Source organism: Mugil cephalus, chromosome 6, assembly GCF_022458985.1.
Source record: "Mugil cephalus isolate CIBA_MC_2020 chromosome 6, CIBA_Mcephalus_1.1, whole genome shotgun sequence".
Classification (NCBI taxonomy): domain Eukaryota; kingdom Metazoa; phylum Chordata; class Actinopteri; order Mugiliformes; family Mugilidae; genus Mugil; species Mugil cephalus.
The window spans coordinates 2,293,900-2,317,013 of NC_061775.1; the positions used below are offsets into that span (position 1 = coordinate 2,293,900).

A 23,114-nucleotide genomic window follows, 5' to 3' on the forward strand; every position below is an offset into this window, starting at 1 on the left:
TGTGTGTTTAGTTTACCAGATCGCATTTCAGCCATTAAATGTTGAGAGCTGAAAGTCATTAATGTCAACATGATGGTAGTTTTAGAGGAAGAGTTGGGGGGTTACCAAAATGTGTTTCATTCGAAGCTCCACATCAGTCCATTTATGAGTTTCTTTTAGAATTAGTTTGAATGTGGTGTTCAAAATGAATACTACTGTGTCCTGTTTCTAATACTCTTCTGTCTTCTCTCTGGAGCTGTTTGAGTCTAACCATGTGCCAAGATAAATATGCATCATTTTTAAAGGTATTACGGTATATGATTTGCTGTTTTTAAGGTAGTAAACAGATTACTGTGCCTTATCAATCATAATATCTGGACTAGAGGTTCAGCTACAGTAAAGGGGACTAGAGTCTGACTCTTCTTGATTGGCTGCTGTCCGCCATTCGTTTAATCGCTTGTCTCCGCCCCCTTGTCCTCGTAATAAAGAGGGAAGTCGCGTCAAGTTAAGCACATTTAGCCTGGAGAGGACAGGAACTTGTGATTTCAAAGTACAATAAAGCATTCGCTGCTGTAAAGTAAATAGAGTTTTTCAAATGATTGTGATCTGGACGGGTTACATTTGTAAATATTTCTAAATAATTTAAAATAAATTGCACGGCATACATGTGTATTCTGAAAGGTATAGAATGGTTCTTATAGAAAATGGTGTTTTATAGAAATCTTTACGCTCCCCAGAGAACTCACCTTTTTAGTTTAATGGTTATTTAACTACTCACTTCAGTCATCATTTGTACTGGGTAAAATCAAAACCAAATCTTAAGCAAAGTAACACAACAACCAGAACGATTCAAAGCATATATTTGAAAGTCAAACGAACCCCTGTCCTTGTGCCACAATGTCGAGCGCGTTCAGTGGTAAAATATGGGCTTTTATTGTGAAATGAATCCCGGAAGCTTCCTCTTTCCTGTCATTAACTTGACCATTACGGTGCCATTACGGGATACAAACAGAAGGTTAGCCTGGTGTCACCGAGCAGACTTCCAGAGAGGAAAGGGATCATCTGTGCAGCCTTCGGAGCGATAGAGTCCGTGTTATGAGAAGGCGACACTGTTTGCCTCGGCACCGTGGTGAGGAAAAAAAATCTAAATAAAATGACAATACTTATTATATTATAACCGCGTTGCCGGTTGTGAGGTTAGCTAGCTTAACTTGTTAGCTAACGTGACGTCCCCTCGTTTGATATGTAATATAACCCTAACTCTAAGTGTTATAACAAGTCATAACTACACGAGAAAAGACAAAACCGCTCTCTTTTTTGCCATGTGTTACGAAGTTGCCAAATGTCAGTGCGAAATCTCTTCTGTTCTTATAAGTTCTCAAGCAAACACGTTTTAAACAAACACGTCCGTTGCAGTGGTGCTGTGGACGGTGTACGACTTCACGGGAATGCTAAACACAAGTCCCCCGGCTTGGTTCTAACGCGTGTTCTCATGATCCTGGCGTGAACTAGATATCTAGATTTAAGTGTGTTTTGCCCTTTTCGACCCCTCTCTGGCTCCAGATTGAACACCATGGCTGCAGCCCCTACCCTCATACGGACAGATTCATCCCGGGGGGAGTTCTCCCCTCTCAAACACTTTGTTGTGGCCAAGAAGAAGATCAGCGATGTGTTTGAACAACTGCTCAACTACGTCAACGAGACCTCGGAGTTTGTAGAAGGTGAGATGCTTTGCTCACCCGTTAGTGATGATGTTTACATTCCTGGAAAATATTCATATTGGCTGTCGGGTATTTGTATATCATAGGAATTGTCACCACAAACTACATCCTCCAAAATGATCCTCCAGCTGAATGACCACCTTTCTAACAGTGTTTCAACACATTGAACATTATAACAGCCATGAAGCTAAGATTTAGTGGAGGATGTGCAAAAGAGAGCCAGTGTTTTCCAGTGGCGTGTAAATGTTCACAGTATTAATATCAGTTAGGTTGCAGAGTATAACAGTCAAGGCTTAGGGGGATTAATGTAACAACACTGGTTGTGTGAGGCTCATGTCAGTGTAATGTATAGTGACTTTATGGGGCTCAATATGAGTGCACTCACAGATGTGAAGAAAATGTTCCTGTGCGATCTATCAGGACTTTGGACCCGACGGATCGTAGCTTCTTGCCAGAGAGGCATAAGTCAAATGTTTATGTCTGTTGGCTGCAACCTTTCCTGCCCGCCTCTGTGTCAGGGAGGCAGAGAAGGCACATTCCCACCCACCACCCTCTCAGCAGAGTGAATGAAGGTTAAAGACAAGTTGCCAGGTTAACATTGTGTGTGCCGTCTTGTTCATTCATTGAATTCCTGTGCTGACAGAAATCAGTGGCAACAAGGCTTTGGAGAACCTTGCCAGCCAGGATCAAAAGCTGGAGATTCAGGCCTACGCTGAAAAACTCGATGTCATTAAGAAGGTGCTCGCTCGCAGGCAGATGAAAGTGGCATTTTTTGGCAGGTAAATGCGGCCGTACACACGTGGATGGAAAGTATGTTGTAATTAACAGCAATGTGTTTTATCTTAGAGCAGTTTTACGCAATAACCTCCACAACCATGCGTTGTGTAAGTTTCTACTTTTACTTTCACTTTCTTGTAACTTTCAATAGTAAACCATGTTCTTCTGCCATCAAGCAAATGAAAAGTTTTAAATCCAAAACACATTAGGAGGTTGTGTCAAAAAAACAAAACAAACATCTCCTCTAAGTAATTACATCAATGGAGTTAGAGGATCAGCCATCATTAAACTAACTATTAAAACTTTGTCTAAATAGCTGCACAGTTGTGGTTTCAAGTAAACAAGAACATTGTACCCAAGGTCTGTAAAAATCGACTGCGCGGGAAATTAAATGACTTGCTTCCATAGCTAATGTGTGCCTATTTTGTTTGTTCTTAGGACGAGTAATGGTAAAAGCACCGTGATCAATGCCATGCTGAGGGATCGTGTGCTACCCAGTGGTATTGGCCACACCACCAACTGCTTCCTGAGTGTGGAGGGCACAGATGAGGACAAGGCCTGCCTCAAGACAGAGGGCTCTGATGAGGAGAAGAGCATTAAGGTGCGTATTTAATAATCACTTTGCAGAGGAAGATTTGGCTACTTCTACGTCGTTGACCTTTGGAGCATCTTTAGGTGACATTTTGGCATCTGTTGTGAACTATGTTATACTCCTGACAGAGAACTGGTGGAGCTAGATTTATCACATTCATTGTCTGTTGCCTTAATTTCTCTTACAGGGAAATACTAAATGTTTTATAGTATTTTACTGGAATCTGGTGGGTTACACATTGCTTCCTCACAGTTCTCAGATAACTTCTTGTTGTTTGGCCAGGTGCAGTCAGACTAGCCGACTCATGGCTGATGGGCTTAAAGTCAGTTACAGTTCAAGAAGAGTCGTGGTACTCAAGTAGATCCCACAGTTGAAGATACGAGCTGATTAGGTTTATTCCTAATCTTGATAACAGAGCTCTTACCTTTGCACCGATTTCTTCTGCAGCAATAGCAATAGGTTAATAAGTAGTAATGAGTTTTCTTATAAGTCTCCTTAATACTTAATGTTTGTAATATACAGTGGTTATGTAAAGAGCAAAGAAGTGTGTGTGCTTTTGGAACAGAATACACATGACTATGATCAAAAACAAACTGTGAAGTGGGCGCAGGCTGTGTGAACCTGCCGTCATGTATGAACTGTGACAGAAATGCAGGACGTTTACTGCAGTGTCAGGTGTCTGAAATGAAATCCTCATGTGGGAGTCTTCACACTGTTCCTCGCTTTAACCCAGTGACAGAATTAAGTTGACTTGCATCTCCTCCCTTGGTGATAATCAGTCTCTAGTTTCTATCCCTCACTGGAGTTGACTGAAATGAAAAGAGATGTTTAACCTCAGCAGAATTAACATATGATGCTGCAAAATGCTTTGGCACAAAAAAAGTATTCTATTAACATGCTTTATGTTACCAACCCTTCCAGACTGTTAACCAGCTGGCTCATGCCCTCCACATGGATGAAAGCCTGGACGCTGGCTGTCTCGTCCGTGTGCTCTGGCCAAAGACAAAGTGTGCTCTGCTCCGAGATGATCTGGTACTTGTAGACAGGTAACAGCACCTGTTCTTCAAATCTGGACAAATTCAGATTTCAAGAAGAAAATGAAAATGAAGTCCAAATTTTGTGTATTGATCTGTCTCCCACCTCACAGCCCCGGGACAGATGTCACGACACAACTGGACAGCTGGATAGACAAGTTTTGTCTGGATGCTGATGTCTTCGTGCTGGTGGCAAACTCTGAGTCCACTCTCATGAACACGGTAATGACTCTCGCCCACATGAAGTCCAAAATGTAACCGACTGTAACACATTGTTGGATCACTCACATAATGATTGATCAAAGGATTATCCTCTTTCCTTGACTTGAGATGGTCTCATCCTGGCTTATCAGAACTGTCTAGGCCAGGGGGGTCAAACTCATTTTAGTTTAGGGGCCACAGACCAGTGACATTATAGTAGAATAACTTATAAGTAAAAACAATTTGTTTTAGTGCAAAGAGGAACAAGAACATTATGGAAATGTTTACATTTACCGAGACATCCTTTTACAAAACATTTTATGAACAACCCGGAATTTCTTAATAAAGTTCAATTTTAATGCTACCAGCCATTTAATTCTGGATGGGTTAGGAATGACAGTTACTTTTGTAGCACTTTGTTCTGTTATTTTACGGGAGGGATGGCTAACTCGCCACAAAACTATTCTATAGAGTAATCACTCTTTGCAAGGCAGATGAATGGATGACAGGTCTACTAAGGTATTAAGTTGGGATGTGTGTGTATCAGCAGTCAGAATGTATGACTCTTTCTAAGGTGCAGAAACACCTGGTTAGGTTCATATACAGCTGTGCTGCCCATGACAGCTCAGTCTCCCATGCATTAACAAAACCACCGTAGCCCCATAGCTCCCCACTCGTTACCAGGAGAGAAGAGGCACACCAAAGTTTATTTTTGACCATGAGGTCCCCGCATTTGAATTTCATATCAAAACTGAGAAATGTATTTCGAATAGATTTTAAGTAGATTAGTCCACGGTACCAAATATTTGGCGCATGTGCATGTTGGAGCTCATTTGAATCCAGTTCACAGTTTCTGGGTGCATCCCAGGAAGGATGCTGTTCGATGTAGTGTGGTCACAGTTTAGCATCAATTAAGTAGAATTTGCAATGGAAGAAGGCTCCCAACAACAAATCTGTTGTCCTTTATCTGAAGAGGCTTTCAGCTGGGGTCCAATTCAGCTCAGTCCAAGTCTTCTCTTTGTCTCTAAAATGATCAGGAGTCAGAGTTCAGAGCATCAGAATGATCTTTAATTTCTTCAGTCTAAGTTGTAAGGGCTCGTGTTCCCTCTTTCATACTGTTGGAACTTCACAGGTCACACCTCTCGACCAGCCCCTGTTGACCGTCCCCTTACCATGTCACTGTTGGTGGGCCTGGAAAGTCTGGGTTCCCTTAAAACATGTCTTGCAGGGACGTAGATTCTTACTTGTATTTTTTAAAAATAAGTTTATTACAACATACTGTAAATTTTACCAAGTCAGTCACTCTTGTGCGACTGTGTGCTGAAGGAGCCAGTGTGGATATTTCCTATGCTGAGTGCATTAGAGTGCGGCTGACTGTGTTTGTCTGTACTCACAGGCCCCACTCTTGTTTCTCTGTGCTCAGGCATTCATGCAATGTGAAGCTAAACACAGTCAATCACAGAGCTCCTTAACCCGGCTGCAGCTCTTAAAGGGAAAGCAATCGCACATTCCCCCTCTGGGTCATTCAGTGAAAATAAATCTAGGCTTTACTTAAATAATGTAAGATAGAAGAGTAATAATAAAATACTGCATGTCTAAGAGAGAGCTTTGCTGCCTTGCAAGGCCTGAATGAAACCAAAAACTGTATTAAATGGCAGCAGAGCCAGACTCTACATGTGTAGTAGACGTATCGCAAACAAACTGCTTCTTCCTCATATCTCGAGAGAAAATGTCATTAAATCTCATCTGTTTCTGTTCCTCCCAACTAGGAAAAACACTTTTTCCATAAAGTGAATGAACGTCTGTCAAAGCCAAACATTTTCATCCTCAATAACCGCTGGGATGCTTCAGCAAACGAACCAGAGTACATGGAGGATGTGAGTTCAAGTGTCTGTGTGTATTCACCTGCATTGTATTGTCATAATACAGCGCCATCATTTCTCATGTGGCTCAACTGTAACTCATATTTGCAAAGATTAAACAAAGCAAAAGCAAAACTGCAGCCACATCACTGAAAGCATGTCAAGATACCAGTGGAGTTAAGTTACAACAAAACATTTTATTGTGTTGGTTTTCCAAAACACACAAAAACATGTTTTTATCCTGGTTTTCATTTATTTTTAATTTGGCCTTCGTAAGATGAAACTACGTGCCTTTTTCCAGGTGAGAAAGCAGCACACAGACCGCTGTGTGAACTTCCTCGTGGAGGAGCTGAAAGTTTTGGACCGTGAGCAGGCACCCAAACACATTTTCTTCGTCTCTGCAAAAGAGGTGCTCAACTCCCGCATGCAGCGTGCACAGGGCATGCCTGAAACGGGTACGCTTTTAACAGAATTATTATTAGTTTGAATTACTGGAAAATCAGTAGATAAGGAATGAGTCAATAGCATGCAGGACACAATGATAATAGAGTAGTAGTTATGTAGTTGTTGTAGTTATGAAAGGTTTAAATAATTATTTAAATAAACAGTTTTGGATTTCACACCTGATGCAGGATGAGATCTCCATGCTAATGTAGTGTATTTTTGCAATGATGCTCAGGTGGTGCTCTTGCCGAGGGCTTCCAGGAGAGACTGAAGGAGTTCCAGAGCTTTGAAAGGAGGTTTGAGGTGTGTATGTATGTAATGTAGAGATGGACAGAAAGACAAGTTGTCAACTACAGAGCATTTGTCTCCCCCTTCTGGCGGTGAGAGTAATTACAAATTGGCATGTAGGTGCTGTTTACCCTCACCATCGCTCTGTTTAGCTCAGATTTATAGAGTATTGTGAGTGTGTTTTTTGTATCTTGGTTATCAGAAATATTTCTCTGACACTTTCTAGGTGCCATTTCATGCTTCTGAACTGCCAGAGATGGTGAATTCGTAGAGTAAAATTCATAAATCTTGTTTCACCGTAGTCTCTACCGTTTTCTAAAGCGTTGTAGGTTATATGTGGCTACAGTTGCTCCTCTCTTCAGACCTGGCGAATCAGTTATTGCTGCCTCGCATAATCGTCCACATACAGAGAGCTTTACGTGCTGCTGATTAGTTTAATCATCATTGTTTAACAAGGGTTTTGATGTGACAATTTCTCGCACTGCCGCTTTAATGCGTGTCTGACAAGCTCTAGTTGATAAACACCGCAGTAAGGACATCATTAAGAGCTAAGCACTTCTTTTTGACCTCGTTCCCTCAATATTGGTAAGAATGAGTTACATCTTATGCTCATTTTCTCATTCATTCAGACCAAGAGATAGAACCTGTGGCTGTTTCATAAGGCTGCCAGCCAGATCATACCTTATTGTTGTTATTTGAGAAATTTGTGACATGCCCAAAATGTTAGTGTGTGTGTGTGTGTGTGTGTGTGTGTGTGTGTGTGTGTGTGTGTGTGTGTGTGTGTGTGTGTGTGTGTGTGTGTGGTGGTGGTCGTGCTCGTGGGGAGGTCAGGGGTCGTGTGGGGGATTTTTACCAAAGTCCTTCTACAGCTTAGAGTAACAGCTGACTTGAGCCGTCGGCTACTCTATCCTTACTTAGTGGTTTGGTATCTGCCACCAATGAGCCACTGTCCCAGTGCGTCCAGACCAATATGTGCCTTTTCATCAACCTGCGTCTTCATTGCTGAAATCTAGATTCACTTAGGCGAGGACATCCGTTCCAGTTTGATTTGATTTGAGTTTTGTCTCCCTGTGTTTTGTTGCGTCTTATTGAGATGTTTGATGTTTTGCTTGGTTAAACGGGATTGTGTCCATCCTTGGAGAAAATTCACTTAAAGATGTAATTAAGGTGTAATCCTGAAGAAAGCACTTGAAATTTTGGTGACCTTGATGGTTACAAATACAAAACTATACTTTTCCATTTCTCTGTAGTAGAGATCGACCGATGTGGATTTTTTGCTGCTTTTTCTCCCTCTATTTACATTACACAATAATAACAAGTGTTACAAGTCTCAAAAACATAAATATTTATTGAACGTAAAGAATATTTAACACTCTTATGCATACAGAATTAACAGGTAAAAATAGGTAGCTGCACACACTCTGCTACTGGGGGCAGGTCTGCAGTGTCCGCAGTATTTCCAGGGCTGAAGCACAGGGCTGCCTGTGTCTGTAAATCGTGGCAGGGGCAAAATATATATATGTATGTACTGGTGAATACACCTGCATAACGGCAGTAAAAACCCAAATACCGGCTGGGCGATACATCGGTCGATCGCTACTCTCTGTAAACAAAAACACTGAAACTGGTCACTGGCTAGTTGTGGATGCATTTTGATTATAGACGGTGCTCACGTAGTTTTTCAGTGAATACAACATAGTAAAGGCCACCTACTATTTCAAGTCCTCATCAAACCAAATTTGATGTTAAATAATTTTTAGGATTTGTCTTGCACTATTTATCAGATAAACACAAGTATCTGTTAAAATCTTGACAAAAAATGGAAAATTATTTAAAATTGTGACTCACCCTGCACTCAGGGACATGTATTAATTATGTGTCCAGTGAAACGTTCCTCCAATGTCCAATTTCAATGTCCCACCCTTTGTCTCTGTTCTCGGCTCAGTAAGGGTGGTGCCTGCTGAGGCCACTGGAGCTGACCTCTCAGAGCAGACTGGCCTTTTGTGAAGGGGCAGCCTTCCTTGCTCTGTTTTTACAGGAAACATGTACATGTACATGTACATGTGAGGAAGCAATGGGCACAGTATCAGCTGTCTTAAAATAAAACTTAAATAAGGGACTTTGTCATTTATTATCAAGTAACAGTTGAGACATAACCTGGCTGTGTAGATTGACCTGTAATTGATTAAAGATTGTTCCCAGTGAATCATTATGGCACCTCTGAAAGCTGTCACTGCGTCAGCATCCAAAAAAAAAAAAAAAATAGAAAAGAGTATCCCAGAATGACACAAATATCCCACTTTACATATCACTGTATGTTCTTTTTTATTTGTTCCAGTTGCATACTTGTTTGTCTTCACTTGATATGATTTTTTATAATTTTGCCGAGGCTTCACCCACACATTACTGTGACTTTAAAACTGTGGGCTGTGGGACACAAGGTAGACACTCTGCTGCTGTCATTTCCACTCCTGTGTTTCCCATTTGATTTTCTTCTCTTAAGTCAAGAGTAGCAGGTGTCTATCTTGTCTGCTGTTTGTCCCTAGAAGAGTTGCGGGTTCACGCACCCCACACAGCAGTAGCCACTGAAACTGTCACAGTAACTTGTGTGTTATGGCCTCGCAGGAGTGTATCTCGCAATCAGCAGTGAAAACAAAGTTTGAGCAGCACACTATCAGGGCCAAGCAGATCACAGAAAAAGTCAAGAGCATCATGGATGACATCAACATCGAGGCGGCGGAGAAGAGGTGAGCGTCATCTTCTGCAGATTTCTTTGTCTTGTTTTTGTTGGAAGCATGACGGTAGAGAATAGTTGTTGGAATAGATGGAAGTCACATTTCTGGTGAGTGTTAGACGATATGTCTTTTCTTGATAATTTAAGTTGTGGAAACTTCAACTTTCAGCGGATTTTCTCACTTGATTCTTTCAACTGCATGCAGGCGTATGTTTGGCTAATTCTTTTCGACCTGCTGCTTGTTTGCATGTGTGACAATATTCCCTGTTGTTGGGGTGGGCCTTCAGAGTGGCAGCACTGGAGGACAGAGAGTACCAGATGGACCGACTGGAGTTTGTCAAGAATCAACTCAACCTTTTGATTGAGGACATTAAAAAGAAGATAAAAGCTATCAGTGAAGACGTGGAATCCAAGGTAACCTAGATGTAGTTATGGAATAACTATTGCCTCTGTCCAGTTCCAGCCTGACTCCACCTGCTTTTACCAACAACCAGAGCTGCAAATATAAAGTAGTATTCATTATTTATCAGTCTGCTGTTCATTGCTTTGTTGTCAGAAAATAGTGACAACTGTCCTTCATAGTTTTCTAGTAATCATTGTTTAGTTAACTAGCTAATTAATAATTCAATGACTTACTGTTGAAGCTCTGCTCTAAATGCCAATTTTAATGCCTTCTCTGTGAGTCATGTGATTTGCAGACTGCACTTTTTAGTCTATCACCGTTTACAGTGAGAAAAGTACGGATGCACAGACAGAAACCAGGAAAAGAACACATTCCATTGCAAAACGCCAATATACATACGATCTCTGAATACACCAGCTTGAACCCTGATCCACTGATGATGGTGACTGATGAGCCTCGTTTTGTTTTGTCCAGGTGTCCAGTGCCATGGGAGAGGAAATCTGCCGTCTGCATGTGATTGTTGACGAGTTCCACTCTGACTTCCACCCTTCACCTCATGTCCTCAAGATTTACAAGTCTGTAAGTAAAGGCGCAACAAGACTGTATTGTTGTTTAAATTCAGTTTCTTGGGGCAAAAAAATGCAAACAAATCACACTGTTGTTTCCATACTGTAGGGGTCACTGAAGGGTCAGTAAACCCTGCCTCATCTCAGCTACCCTATAGTGGAACCAGGCTGAATCAAAAAGTCCAAATAGTGCTTTAAGTGGCAATAATGTGTTGAAACCTAATCACAGTTTGACTCAACTTTGACTGTTTCTCAGTTGTGCAGATGTGACATTATTATATTCTATCAGGAAATAAAACGAGAAATCTTCCCGTTAGTAAAGAACCAAAGAGGTCCAACCAGTTCTAGCCTTGTAACTGTGCAGAAACGCTAAAAGATGGCTGTGTGAATGCTACGTTCTGCTTTCTGTTTGACCTCTGAACCATGTTGCTCTTGTCAGGAGCTGCTGTCTCATGTGGAGGAGGGAATGGGCAAGAACCTGGCCTTCCGCTGTTCGGCCGCCATCAACGCCTCAGTTCAGTCCTCTCAGAAATACATGATAGGTAACTGACTAGAACTGGATATGTATACTGAATAACCAGACTACCTTTGTCACCTTAACTTGACTTTGATTGTTTCTCAGCAGAAACAAAACAGGAGAATAAAATCCAAAACAATCAGACGACATTACAGTGACGGTTGAAAGCTATTATTAATGATTGATGCCTATATCAGTCTTTTTCCTAGAAAATGATCTCAAACATTGTTATTTCATTCACTTACTCACCCATAGAGAGTTGCTAAACTTAGTCAGAGCTGGGCTGTGGTCTGTAACACCCAGACCATGTCTATATTTACCATCCTTGCTGAATGCCATCATCCCATGTCCCATTATGCTGCAAATGCGTCACTGTGTCAGGCACGCATGCAAGCTGTGCTCAGTGACGGTGATGTTGAAAAGGTGTTAAAGTGCCCTCTGACAAAAGGCCTTCAGCTGCTGTTATGAAACAGTGGGTTCATTTTATTTTTGAAATGATTAATTTCGTTAAATTTTTTCATTAGTTCATTTTTTCCATACCGTAATGCAATGTAAAGTGTCCTTTATTATCGTATCTCCCCTCCTGTGTACTTAAATTTGTGCTCCACACTTACAAAAACAGATCTACGAATATTCTCATGACTTCTGTTGAATTCTGCTGATTCATTCATTTGCTTGTAATTCTCGCTCTCTAGAGAGTATGCTCCCTCTACTTCCCTCTTCGGTCAAGAGCCAAGTCCATATGCTGGTGCCCAGCAGGAAGTTTGACCTGAGTTACGACCTAAACTGTGCCACGCTTTGCAACGACTTTCAGGAGAACATTGAGTTTCAGTTTTCGTTGGGCTTCGCATCCTTAGTCCACCGATTTCTGGGATCTGCCAACGCAGAGAAAGCTCTCAGACTGGTGGATTCGAGCTTCAAGGTACACATCGAAAAGACTGACACTAAGAGAGAACTGCTTATTTAGTTGGATCGACTTTTCATAATGTGATATTCAGTGTTTCCTTTAGAATGTTTCCAAGAAGTGGCGGTAGATATGCACGGTGGTGTATTTGCATCAATAAAAAAAGAAAAGAAATTTGATGGAGCGGTGGATAGGATTTAGGAATGGCGGCCCACCACTCCTAAATGAATGTAGAGGAAACACTATATTTACTACTGATCATGTACGTGGTATAGTATTCTCCCAGATGACATCTTAAGTGTCAGAGTTTGAAATACTGTGCTCTGCTTTACTCAGACACCTCGACCGGCACTGCCTGCAGCCCAGACACCATCTTCTGGACCCCCTTCCATCGCAGCGCCGCCCAACGGCGAGACAGCTGTCATGAGTCAAGAAGACCTGATGGTGGCCATGGCAACCAATGTGGCATCCCTTACTTCCCACACTTCGATGGGCGTTATCATTGTTGGAGGAGTGGTACGTTCTTCCCAAAGTTTGATGTGTATTCTCTGCACAGTATACACTGGTGAATCATTCTGTTATTTATTAGTGTATTATTTGAATTATTTGTCTGGATACTACACGCAGTTAAAAGGAGATATGGCAAAATCATTGTGATACAAAGTAACCTGTAAAAAAGCTTTGTAAATGAGAGGTTTAAAATAGCCTCTTAATACGATCATTATGATGCCACTGCTATAGAAACCATCAACACCACACACACACAATAAAAGAGAACATTGCATAGGGGACGGATATCTCATACGGAGAGTAAATGCTATTACTAAAGCAAGAAGCTCACTTTTAACAATTCGAAAAGTCTCCTCTCACTCACTGCAGCCACTATGTCCACATACATCAAATCCAGCAAAGGCATCATGTTGACCCAATAAAATGGCAAAAAATTAGAGTTCTCCTCTGAGCCTGTGAGTTAAGGGCAGCGCTCATAGTGGCAGGAATACTTTTTCTCCGGCTGGGTCAGGCTAGCTAGCCCCAGAGGGGTTGGGTGGCCTTTTCTCACTCAATATATTTTTCTTCAACGTCCACCATGAAAATGTTTTTCTATCAAGATCTGCAACCAAATCCATATCCTCTCCTCCTTCTGCCATCGTGGGTTCAAAACGTTAACAGGGACCATTTGCTCATGCAGCTCTCAACAGATGAACATGAACCATTAACTTGTCCTAAACAGAGGGGCTCACTGACTGTCCAGTCAGAGGACGAGAAAACGCAACTGTGGGCCATAGAGAATGCCTAAGAATACCAACTTGAGCTGTGTTCTGCTCAAAGTTTTAAAAAGGATTTTTCCTTGCCACTCTTTAATACTGCCTTCATGCTTGAACTGGAAGTTTCAGGCTGGTAAAGTATTTTGAGATAATTTGTATTGTTATTGACACCATATAAATAAAATTGAATTAAAGTTGAACTGAACAAGAAATGAGATCAGTGAAAGGAAAAGCATCATCTCAGTATATTTCCAGTTTCAGTCGCCTGCAATTTTAATTGTGAAGGCCCAGACAGATTTCTTTCACTCCAGCAACACATGGTGCAAACACAAGTGCAAAGTTACAGTGCCAGGAGGACTGCAGCTGAAAGACGGATAAGCCATAAAATGAAAGGAATAGGCTATTGGAATAATGTAATAAGATGAATGAGACTATATTAAAATGTAAGTCAGTGATTTTGATAAAGTTTAGGCCAGCAGAGAAGGCTTTGCTGGCCCTCGCTACCCACCACTGTATTTTACCCCACGCATTTGTGAAATATTGCATTAAGAATCGCTCAGGTTTTCAAGTGTAATTTCTTTTAGTACAGTCACAGACAAAAACTAAACAAATCCTAAAACAGTCATTAACAACTTAAAAATCATTGGTGTCATAAAAATATATAAGACATTTTGAGTAGTGGGTCATGTTGGTGCCAGTGATCCACTAATGAAGGCCATGCTTTTTATTAAAAAACACATTTTTCATTTGTGCTCTGTGTCTATATAAAGCCAGTACATTTGAAAGTTCTTCAGACAAAAATGGCTAAAACAGATTCTCAGCCAGGAAGGATATAGCTGCTGCCAGATCACCAGGAAGTGCAGATACAGTCCTTCAGCAATTGGATCCACTCTGCAGAAATACAGACGAACCAACAGCTTGGATGACAAACCAAGATCTTGGGGTCAAAGGGTTTCTTCAGCAAGAAATGACCTCATTCTGATCCACATGTGCAGGGAAAACCACTGAATGACATCACAGGAGCTCCAACATCAGTGATCAAACCTAACCGGTGTCCAGTGTTCACCCGCACTGTACGTGGTCGACTTTTAGATCATGGTTTAAGGTCCTACAAGGCTGTCAAGAAGCCCAATCAATGAGAGCAGAGGTTATCATCATTACATCATGGGCCCAAGCACACAAGAACTGGACAGTCAGGAACTGGAAGAAGATTCTGTGGTCAGATGAGTCCAGTTTCCAGCTTTATCTTCCTCCTGTTAATGTGAGGGTACAGAAGGCCAGACCAAGCATGATCTCCAGCATGTACAGAACCTACTGTCAGAAATGGTGGAGGTAGTATCATGGTTTGGGGATACATGAGTGCTGCTGGTGTTGGTCATCTCACTGTCTGTGATGGCACATTGAACTCTGACAAATATTGTGCCATTCTCCAAACCCACATGCTCCCTTCTGCACGTGCTCTGTTCTGTTGAGGTCCAAACTGGATGTTTCAACAAGATAATGTCACACATCCAGGGCCAGTAGAACTTGGCTGCAGAAGCACAGTATCCAGGTCTTAGAGCAGCCAGATCAATGCCCGGACATGAGCCACATTGAAAATCTGTGGTGGATTATCTAAAGGTCTGTTTCAAAGCACAAGCCAAAGACTTTAGAAGAATTAAAATAGTAATTGAAGAAGAATGGGACAAGATTACCCCTGATCAGTATGAAAGGCTTGTGGGGAACATGCCAGCCAGGATTAGAGCTCTACTGTGGCTAACGGCAGGAGTACTAAATATTAATTTGATGATGTGATGGTTTATTTTTTATTCAGGTTTGACGTTCACGTTCTGTTATTTGTTGACTTTGATACCAACAGTGTTGAGGACTGACAAACTGAAACTGTCAAGAATTTAGTTTTGTTAGTTTTTCTTGTAAACAATAAACAAATCAAATATAATTTTTAACAGATCATGTGACAATTAGATTGTACACAGGTGGATTTTACTGTCAGATCCATTACATAAAAATCTGATATAAATAGTAATTACAGGCTGTATAGAAGCAAAATTCTAGGTACAATGCCATGTGAAGACAGACAAGCTATCCAGTAAAGGTAGAAAAATAAAGGTACATTTGGACAATTTTGTCTTTTTTTTTTTTAATTTATTTAGCACAGTATGATTACACTGTATTGGTTTAGTGGGAAAACCGAAGTACTCGGGGTAAACCCCCCAAAACCATACATAGGTATACACTGTATACCTATGCGTGCGTCAAGCCTGGTGATAATATGTCTTCGATGTGATGGAATGGGTAGATATGATAGAGGAAGATATTTCTAGAATCAAGGAGACCTTTTGTGTTTGGTGGAGTGGTGTCTACTGTTTGTTTAACTGACTGATACCTCTTGTTTGTGGTGGAAAGACTAGGCAGATGTGTTGTGTCCTGTCCTTGTAGCCATATTTGTTTGGTGCAGAGGTGTCCACCAATGGTTTTGCTGACATCGCGTTACTTCTGTGCATATCATATACCTTCTTATCCCACTCAGGCTGATACCACTTTTTGTGTTGTCAAAGACTGGTACATGCACTGGAGGAAGTTTTGTTTCTTCCTTTTTGCTTGTGGTTCTTGTAGACATATTTGTTTGGTGCAGAGGTGTCCACTGTTGGTTTTGCTGACATGACATTGGCTCTGTGCATATCATATATCTTCTTATCCCACTCATGCTCATGCCACTTATTTGTCTTGTGGATGGTCGGTACATATGCTGGAGGAATCTTAGTTTCTTTCTTTTGTTTGTGGTCCTTGTGGCCATATTTTTTTGGTCCAGGGTTGTCCACTGTTGGTTTTGCTGATATAACTTTGGCTCTGTGCATATCATATGCCTTCTTATCCCACTCCTGCTCATACCACTTATAGGTCTTGTGGATGGTCTGTACATATGCTGGAGGAATCTTATTTTCATTCTTTTGCTTGTCATCCACTGTTGGTGTTGCTAAAATAATCTTGTTTTTGGGTGTCTCAGGTCTTTTCCTTCTATTCAAGAGACCCTTTGTCTTTGACATCACTCTGTCGTTTGTTGTGTTGCCTGAACTCATTTTAGATATTTTGTTGAGTTTTGATTTTTGGAAAAACTTACTCTGAGATGATCAAACTCTGAGAGATGTAATATGCTAACTGTTACTGTTAAGATAATTACTGCGTGTTATAGATCGCTGTTCTGTTAAACTGAACTCGTCACTGAACTAAACGCAGCTGTTGATGACATCATTTCCTTTGATCTTTTCCGGAATCATGTGGTTTTACCCCGCCTCCTTGGATACTGTTGCTATGGCTTTGTTGATATGCCGTTGATCTCAATGAGCATTCTATATTGCTGGCATCTCCTGAATCATGCTCTCTCACCAACTCAAATTACCGCCGGTTCAACATCGTGTTTTGGCTGAAAAGCCGCAGTCATCGGTTTGACTGGTGGCAATGGTGCTGGACACTTCAGAAAAAACATGCCGACAGCCTGACACTGGAAAACGGCCAGCGGTTGGCTTGGTGATGATGATATTTTTGTGTCCAAGTGTATTATTTCTTTTTAAAATAATTAGATTTTAATACATTCTTAGCACATTCCAAAAAACAGGACTTTTATTGTGAAATAAAGAGGTAGGACCTCAAGTAGCCTTGATGGCTGAATGAATAGGTTTATAAATCTCTATCAAATATTGATAAAATTGCTTTTTTCCAACTCAAAGTTAGACTGGACACTTTCAAGCCTGTTTAATTTGAAATTAGTTGCAAAAGTCATGTGGCGCAACCAGTGAGTCACGTAGTGCAACTGCAAGGAATGTCACAATATGACAAAAATAATGTTATTTAAAGCTCTGGCATTATACTACATTTTTAAAATGTTCATAGGCTTTACGTTAAAGATGTTATACACTTTCAAATCTTTTTCATGATTATGTTTTTTAACAACTTAGATGCCTTTGTCAAATCAGCACAACACAGAGAACACATTAAGTCAAGTGATGAAGCGAGGCTTCAACCTAACCCTCCCAACAATAACATGGTGAAGAGAGAAAGCAAAGATGCGCAGTGAAATGCACAAAATGAGAAGAGAATGGAAGCTGCAAAAAAAGACAATCTAAAAAAATTGCAAAAGCTCGTAGGAAGAAGCGAGAGAGTTGTTGACTTCCTCTAAAGAGATTTAAGCTGATGTTTTTTTTAAATTAATAAAAATGCAATTACTCAGCATATTTCTTGTCTTTACTAGTTTTGTCATGTGGTGCAACTGACAATTGTCAGAAACACAACCACAAAATGATAATGTGTTGTTCACTGTAGACACTCTAAGGCAGCGGTTCCCAACCTTTTTTGCGCCACAGACCGGTTTAATAATTTCACGGACCGGCCTTTAAGGTGTGGTGGATGAATACAACAAAATAAAATGATACGACCAGCATGAAAACTGGTATTTTCTAAATATAATAATAAACGTGAATCCACTGTGAGCAACTTTATTACCAGCTTCCTCGTATCATCGCACCAACATTGTAACATGAGTAACAGCCTCTCAGCCCCACACTCTCAGGTCCTAATAGTAAAGGTTAAACACGTCTTCAGCATGAAAAATACAACTCACCATAATGCTAAATTACTGGGAACCCTGAGCTTGTTTATCTGCAATGAGACGTTCCCATCTAGAGGGAATGGGAGACATTACCCTGCACAAAGAAACTTTCCAAAGACGTTTGTTTGTTGTTCATTTTGCCAGCGGTAATGGATTATGTGTTACTGGCAGGAGCAGCCCCTTTAAAAAGGTAGCCATGTGACTGAGGCAAGCATCTTGACCAAGAGTCAAGAGTGAGTCATAGACAGATGTGGTGGAGAGAATCTGGTAATTTTCCAAAATAAAACATCGTTCAGAATCAGGAACTAAATAAAACGGAAATAATGTAAGTCATGTATTCTTTCTGTGCGGCCTGGTACCAATTGACCCACGGACCAGTACCGGTCCACGGCCCGGGGGTTGGGGAGTACTGCTCTAAGGGATACTTGTCAAAGATTTGGCTTAAAATAAATCATAAGAATATCTTGTAAAAAAGCATTTTTTATGCAGAGAAGTTAGAATTACAGTCAAAAAATTCAGCACCAGACTCAAAAATATGCATGCCTCCCTTTTTGAAAATACTTCTTTTTAGACGCTTTATTGGTCATTGATCCATTTGTTTGTGTCTGTCTAATGCAGCCACACCTTTTCCCACAGATGTGTACACAGATATTTCATGATAATATTTGAGATTGTGTAAAATTTTAAGGGTGTCCAAAAACTTTTTTTCCCACCACTGTGGCATAGTGGTTGGAGAAGTCGACTAATTTTCGCGTTCTCTCCAAATATGCTTGGCTAATAAAGCAGCTTGTTGATCTAATTTACTCATACCTGGCTCTAATGTCCCTCCCTGAATGGCTTTCTTATTTTAGTCTACGTATTCTAATTCTGATTCTGTTTTTTTCTTAGGTGTGGAGAGCAGTTGGCTGGAAGCTGATTGCTCTGTCTGGCTCACTCTATGGCTTGCTGTACCTATACGAGAGACTCACCTGGACCACGAAGGCAAAGGAGCGCACTCTGAAGCGCCAGTTTGTGGACTACGCAACAGAGAAACTGCAGCTTATCATCAGCTTTACTAGTGCAAACTGTAGCCACCAAGTCCAACAGTAAGTCCTGTTATTTGGCTGAAGAACACAGTTTTGAAGCACTGTGATATTTTTGGATTACATTCACTTGATATGGTGATGGCAATGTGGTGTGTGACCAGCTGAGCATCGTATCTGATATTTAGTTTGGCTGTGGTGACATGCATGTGCAGAAACTGTAGCCATGTCCATTTATTGCATTGTTACTGTTGAAATTCTCAGTATTTTGCATAGTTTTTGTTTCTCTGAGCAACACACATATATACCAATCGGGCATAATATTATGACCATGGACAGGAGAAGTAAATAACATTGACCACCGTGTAACAATTCAATGTTCTGCTGGGAAACTATTGGACCTGGCATTTACAATATGTGGATGTTACTTAGACATGTAGCACCCACCTAGACCAGACCAGGCACCAACACCCCATAGCAATGCCACTCCTTGATGGCAGCAGCCATCCCCAGCAGGATGCAGCCTGACACACACATACAAATAATTTAGGAACAACTCAAAAACCATGAAGAACAGCACAAGGTGTTGACTTTGCCTCCAAATTCACTAGATCCAAACTGATCAAGTATCCATGGGATGATCCACAGAGGCCCCTCCCCTTAGGACCCAAAGACCCCCACTAACAACATTCTGTTACCAAACACCTCCGGACACCCTTAGAAGACCCATGTCCATTCTCTGAAGAGTCAAGGGAGACCTACACAATATTAGGACATAATTTTATGCCTGATCAGTGTATACACACACACACACACGCACGTACAGATCCCCTTCCAGTTTCCCCCTCCATAACTGGGCTAAATAAATAAGCAGTACAACGCTGTGCCTTCTGTGTTGCCAGGGAGATGGCTGCGACCTTTGCTCGGCTCTGTCAGCAGGTGGATCAGACGCAGAAGGACCTGGAGGCAGAAATCCGTCAGCTGACAGTCAAGATAAATCAGCTGGAGACCGTCCAGAGCCGCTCCAAGAGCCTGCGGTCAGTCCAGCTCCTTCTCTTAATTGTGGGCAACAAGAAGGGTAGAAAAGTAGGGGTGAGGTTAGATGCCTGTCAGGGAGTTCAGTAGGATGACTTCGAGGTAAAGACAAGGTCAGGGTTTCTGCTTGGTTGTCTTTCTTGCTACTCATCTATATTTCACTGGACACATTTGATACTTACTTGTCACATTTCAGTTCTAGCCTATATTATGAATGCAAACATCTGGATCGTGTTGAATTAGAAATCCTTCATTTGTCCTGCAGTGGGGATATTGCAGTTTGCAACGACATGCAAAGGGGCAGGAAAAGAATATTGTGTAAATGATAAATAATAAAATAAAACAGTATAAAAAAGTATTGCCATATATACAAAAACATTGAATTGCACAGATGATTATTGCAGATATTGTACAGAGTTGTACACAGTTCATAGTAAGTAGTGAATGGTGAAAGTGTTGAACCTTGAGGATTATTGCACATTAAATATATTAGGAAAGACTTTCTCAATCTTTCCCTCACACAGAGGGTGAACATGTAACGTATGTTGCCTGTTTCAACCAGGTAACATTTTATATTCTTTATTTATCTTCTTTATTTATTTTTTCCATTGATGAAGTCGTCCTAAAATCCTCTCCTCAAATCTCCACCACCCTAGTCTGGAAAATCTCCTCCTTAAGTGTGACAGTCTGCAAGAAAATAGTGAAGTGCTGAACATGGACAGCTTTATAATATGAGAAGTTCTGACTGTTCACTGTTCTTAAAATGAAATAAGTGAGTTGACCTCTTAGTGTTTGAAAGCCCCTACACACAGTGTCTACCCACTCAGCTGATGTAGTGTCCTGATCCGTACAGAAATGCTGCCTTCGTTTTTACCATAGACATGTATACTTAGATGCCGCAACAAGTGGGTTGGTCCGTTGCTGTGATACATCAGGGCCTCCGCCATATTGGATGTGGCAAATCTGCCCCATAAACTAATAAAAGGCAATGGACTGAACTTCATAAAGCACCTTTCTACAAAGTGCTTTAAGTTATTGCCTTTTATTCACCCATTCACACACACACATACTAATATATTTTGGAAACATATGCACTAAAAACAAGATATGTAACTTTTAAAGTGATGATTGTAAGTTTGCTCCTTATGTTTAGGATATAGGTAAGCACCAAACCAACGTATGTATTTTTCTAATGTTTTTATGAGTGTTTACAGCTACTAATGTGTGTAACACTGTTACTGTGATGATAAATAATGAAATATTCATATTTAACCTTTGATCTGTGTCTATAATAACCAGAAATGTAGATGTGACATGAGGGTTTTCTGAATAAAGAGCACCAACGTTTACATTTTGATTAATCATTTTGATATACTTGGTGTATGTACTGTATGTACACACACACACACACATATATATTACATATATATATTACGTATATTTTTTAAGGTCTGAGTTCAGGACTTGTGATGTGTTTTTTTAGAAATCGTGGAAGTGGATGGTAAATTAATATATTGTAAATGAGTTGGGTTTTTTTTTGTTGATGATCCCAACGACCTCATGCGTGTACCTTTACATTTCCAATATTAAGTTTCCTGGTCATTAGCTTGCTAAACTGTACACTGCAGTATTCTCACAACTGATGGCTGATGTTACCACTTGAACTGCAAGCATTTTGTGTCCACAACCATGTCTTAAGCACAAGCTCTGTGGTTGTTGGCCATGTCAACATGTATAACGTGTATGTATTCATACTCTTCAGACTCTTCAAGTAAACATGAGCTCTATGAACCCAGATTCAAACTGGCCTGGTCTGAGCAGTGACAGGAAACTAGAACACGTTTATGGATAAGCTTTAAAGGAAGTGTAGTAACTCACAGAGCAGTCACATTAAGAAGATTTTTTTGTAAAGCTGTTTGGATAAAGTTGGGTGAAATTTCTGTGTTTTCTTTCTCTGTGTGTGTGTGTGTGCAGACATAAAGCCACCGAGCTGGAGAAACAGTTGGAAGCGTTCACAAACCAGTACCTGCAGCCCCAGCAGTGAAAGCGCTCCTCTTCCTCACTTCACAGTTTGGCTCTAACCGAGCCGACCATTCCTCAGTCTGGTGAGGCCTCACTACACCACCTCCTGAACTACACCACGGTTTCTGTGCAGTAATCCTGGGAAGAGATAAGTCAATGAAATGATTGGTCAGTCACTTTATAATCAGTGAAATATCAGGCAAGACTACTAAACCTGAGATATTAAGACTTATTTTCCTTTGGTTTCATTTGTATGATTTAGTTTTCATGAGTTATTATTTTACTTTTTGTTACACCATGTCTCCTTTGGATTCAGGTGATTTTTCTTCTTCTCAATAGCAGTTAATTATTAGTTTTTTTTATATATTGTAGACTTGACAGAGCCGCCCCCCCCCAACCCCCCCAATAGACAGTATTGACCAATGAACAGAGTGAAAAATATTTTCCCCTCATTGTTAGTCAGTCAAGTGCTTCAGTTGCTTGAGTATGACCTGTAAAACAAACACTCAATGTGCAAAAGAAGGCTCCACTAGGTGGCGATATCATTTTAGTCGGCATGAAGGCTACTGGTTGGGTGCTACATTTTGACACGAACGTGCTTCTAACTGTGAATATGCCTTTTTTTTTTGGATTTTGTGGAGCAAATGAAGTTTGTGTGTCTGTAAGATTATACATGTATCTGCACGGACCCATGGTGTATGTGTGCTGAAAAAATAAATATATTTAATAGTAAAAGAAAACCATTTGTTTTTCATAATGAACTTAAGATAAATCCAGCTATATGAGTAGGAAGGGAAAACATCTTTTAGAGTACAGTAGCTTTATGTTCTATTTTCTAACAATCCCATACTGTACAGACTTTGGAAATCCTGATCTATTTTATACTATCCCATTTCATTTCTACCCACTAGACTTACAACAGCAATCACACCCGTCAGCACTTTTCAGAAATTTTTTCCTTGATCGTGTGTTGAAATCTATCTCGACTTGCCAGATTGTATTAAACACTCAGTGATCAAAAGCCGACTTTCTGTGCATTCTTTTGTTACACAGGATATGCTAAAAGTCTATTAGCGAGGAAGAGGAGGCTAATAAATCAAGGATGTCCAACAATGCAGGTTTTAACTTTGGTGGTGTGAATG

At 40.6% G+C, this 23,114-nt stretch overlaps 1 protein-coding gene across 1 annotated transcript; it reads left to right on the forward strand.

Moving 5' to 3' along the window:
- The first annotated feature begins 943 nt into the window (after window positions 1–943).
- Window positions 944–22,998, forward strand: mfn1b (mitofusin 1b). Its single transcript, XM_047587324.1, has 18 exons — window positions 944–1,108; window positions 1,543–1,700; window positions 2,344–2,479; window positions 2,916–3,078; window positions 3,991–4,115; window positions 4,217–4,325; window positions 6,074–6,181; window positions 6,468–6,621; window positions 6,846–6,913; window positions 9,524–9,645; window positions 9,920–10,046; window positions 10,510–10,614; window positions 11,041–11,143; window positions 11,814–12,040; window positions 12,359–12,538; window positions 18,782–18,978; window positions 19,818–19,952; window positions 21,925–22,998. Exons 2-18 carry the CDS (start codon window positions 1,553–1,555, stop codon window positions 21,992–21,994), a joined length of 2,277 nt encoding a protein of 758 aa, XP_047443280.1. The 5' UTR covers window positions 944–1,108; window positions 1,543–1,552; the 3' UTR covers window positions 21,995–22,998.
- Window positions 22,999–23,114: the final 116 nt, after the last annotated feature.

Bases quoted from the DNA above. Each gene is read 5' to 3' on its own strand.
- mfn1b (XM_047587324.1), top strand. From the start codon at position 1,553: ATGGCTGCAGCCCCTACCCTCATACGGACAGATTCATCCCGGGGGGAG. The intron at 6,914-9,523 runs GTGTGTATGTAT...ATGGCCTCGCAG, and splicing joins GCTTTGAAAGGAGGTTTGAG to GAGTGTATCTCGCAATCAGC. The intron at 19,953-21,924 runs GTCAGTCCAGCT...GTGTGTGTGCAG, and splicing joins AGCCGCTCCAAGAGCCTGCG to ACATAAAGCCACCGAGCTGG.